The following is a 1,759-nucleotide window of genomic DNA, read 5'->3' on the forward strand; positions in this document are numbered from 1 at the left end:
AAAAAAAAAAAAAAACAAAGAACCAATATTTACAAATAACTACCTATATACGTATTTACAAATATACACATTGCTATGCCAAAGGTTGAAAAGAAGAATCCGCTGCTAACGCAGCTCTTTACCACAATGGAGAAGAAGTACCCACACCGCAAGTCGCAGATTCAACTTGCAAGCAGACTCACGGAAAAAGGAGTGGATCTACTTGATACCGTTTACCCTATTGGAGAGCGGGTATACAACAAAATTGCAATAGCTTCCAGTACGATAAAAGAGAATCAATTCGCCCGAGTTTTACCAATTCTTCTTGGATTTGCACTTTGTTTCTTTGGTGGTTGTTTCACTATACTCGTTACATTGCTTGAAGTGTTGTATCTTACCAGCTGGGACCGCATAAAAAAAAATGTTAATATACTCTATGATAATTATCGTGCAGTGCGAGAAGCGAGCGCAAAAGATGATACCGTGGATGCCAACAATAACGGTATTCCAGATGTTCAGGAACTCACGCGGAATGAACTTTTTTCCCGCAAGCTAAGAGTTTTTTTAAACTCTGTTGACATTACTGCTGTGAATGATGCTATGAATGCGTTGGTCCTCGCATTTCTGGCTATTACTGCTGCTCTTCATGATAAAATATCTTGTGCCTTGGCGTTTGGTTGTTCTACCGCCAATATTGTCAAAAAGTACTGTGGTTTGAAGAAATTTCTTGAGGATAATCTTCCTCCAGAACAAAAAAAGTTGGCTGAACCCATTTCAAATACTATCTTAAACGGTTTCTGTATGATTCTTACAGTTATATTTGAAAAGTACGCTATTACAGCGTATTGTGCCGCTCGAGGTGCACAACTAATTATTGAAAATGCTTCTGCCCTCCAAAAGGAATTAGCCTCCGCCGATGGGAAAGAGAAGAATATTGGTATTTCACTTGACACTCCTAAAGGCAAGGCAATTATCATTTTGTTAACGGTGATGGGATTCGTTTGGCAAGCATATAATGGATTTACACTGCCTTTTCCAATTAACATATTGCTCTTTCCCATCACCTTGGTCGATGGACTTCTTGGCGTCATATTCCGGGTATCTGTCGTTCTCTTAAAGTAACAAAAAAAAAGAAAAACTGAAAGAAAAAAAAAAATCAAAAAAAAAAAAAAAAAAAAAAATAAAGAAACAAGGAACGTAAAGAAAGACAGAGAGAGAGTCATTTATGATTTTGCAGGTAGCCAATCGGCAACCAAAGAAGAAAAAAACAAAATGAGCTTACTCATCCCAAGAAGGTTTGCGAAATGGAAAAAAAAAAAAAAAAGTTGCGGGTATGGAGGAAGAGGGAGAATTTAAAACTTTATACAAACCGTGTTAAGCGAGAAAACCCCATCCCCACCCCCGAGGCCCTCCGTAGAAGGTGGGTGAAGGGGGAATCCCTCTTCAGCGATGTTTTGCTGGTCATCGTTAATCATGTTCCGAATTTTTCTTTTTTTTTGCTGAGAAATATTGGGCAAGATTAAAATTGTTTTATTCAATTATATATACGGGTTCTTTTATCTTTTTCAATTCTTTTCAGTTTTCTTTTTTTCTCCATTCTTCTGGATTGGAGGTGTTGCCGTTGGTGGTGTCGGTTTTGACCTGTTCGCTTTGGCAGGTTCTCCTTCGCCTATTTTTTCTTTTTCCATTTTTTGTCTTTTTTCTCTCTCGACCGACCCGCCCTAGAACCGCCACCAAAGAAAAAAGGGAAAAGGACCACACAAACCAAAAAAAAAAAAAA

The 1,759-nt window shown here is 38.0% G+C and overlaps 1 protein-coding gene across 1 annotated transcript; it reads left to right on the forward strand.

The window, feature by feature from the left end:
- Nucleotides 1-75: 75 nt before the first annotated feature.
- Nucleotides 76-1,101, forward strand: TM35_000122520 (uncharacterized protein; the record flags this gene model as incomplete). Its single annotated transcript, XM_029025227.1, has 1 exon — nt 76-1,101. One exon carries the CDS (start codon nt 76-78, stop codon nt 1,099-1,101), a length of 1,026 nt encoding a protein of 341 aa, XP_028883543.1.
- Between the last annotated feature and the right edge of the window lie 658 nt (nt 1,102-1,759).

Source organism: Trypanosoma theileri (genome assembly GCF_002087225.1).
Source record: "Trypanosoma theileri isolate Edinburgh chromosome Unknown TM35_Tth_12_V1, whole genome shotgun sequence".
In the NCBI taxonomy this organism is placed as follows: Eukaryota; Euglenozoa; class Kinetoplastea; order Trypanosomatida; family Trypanosomatidae; genus Trypanosoma; species Trypanosoma theileri.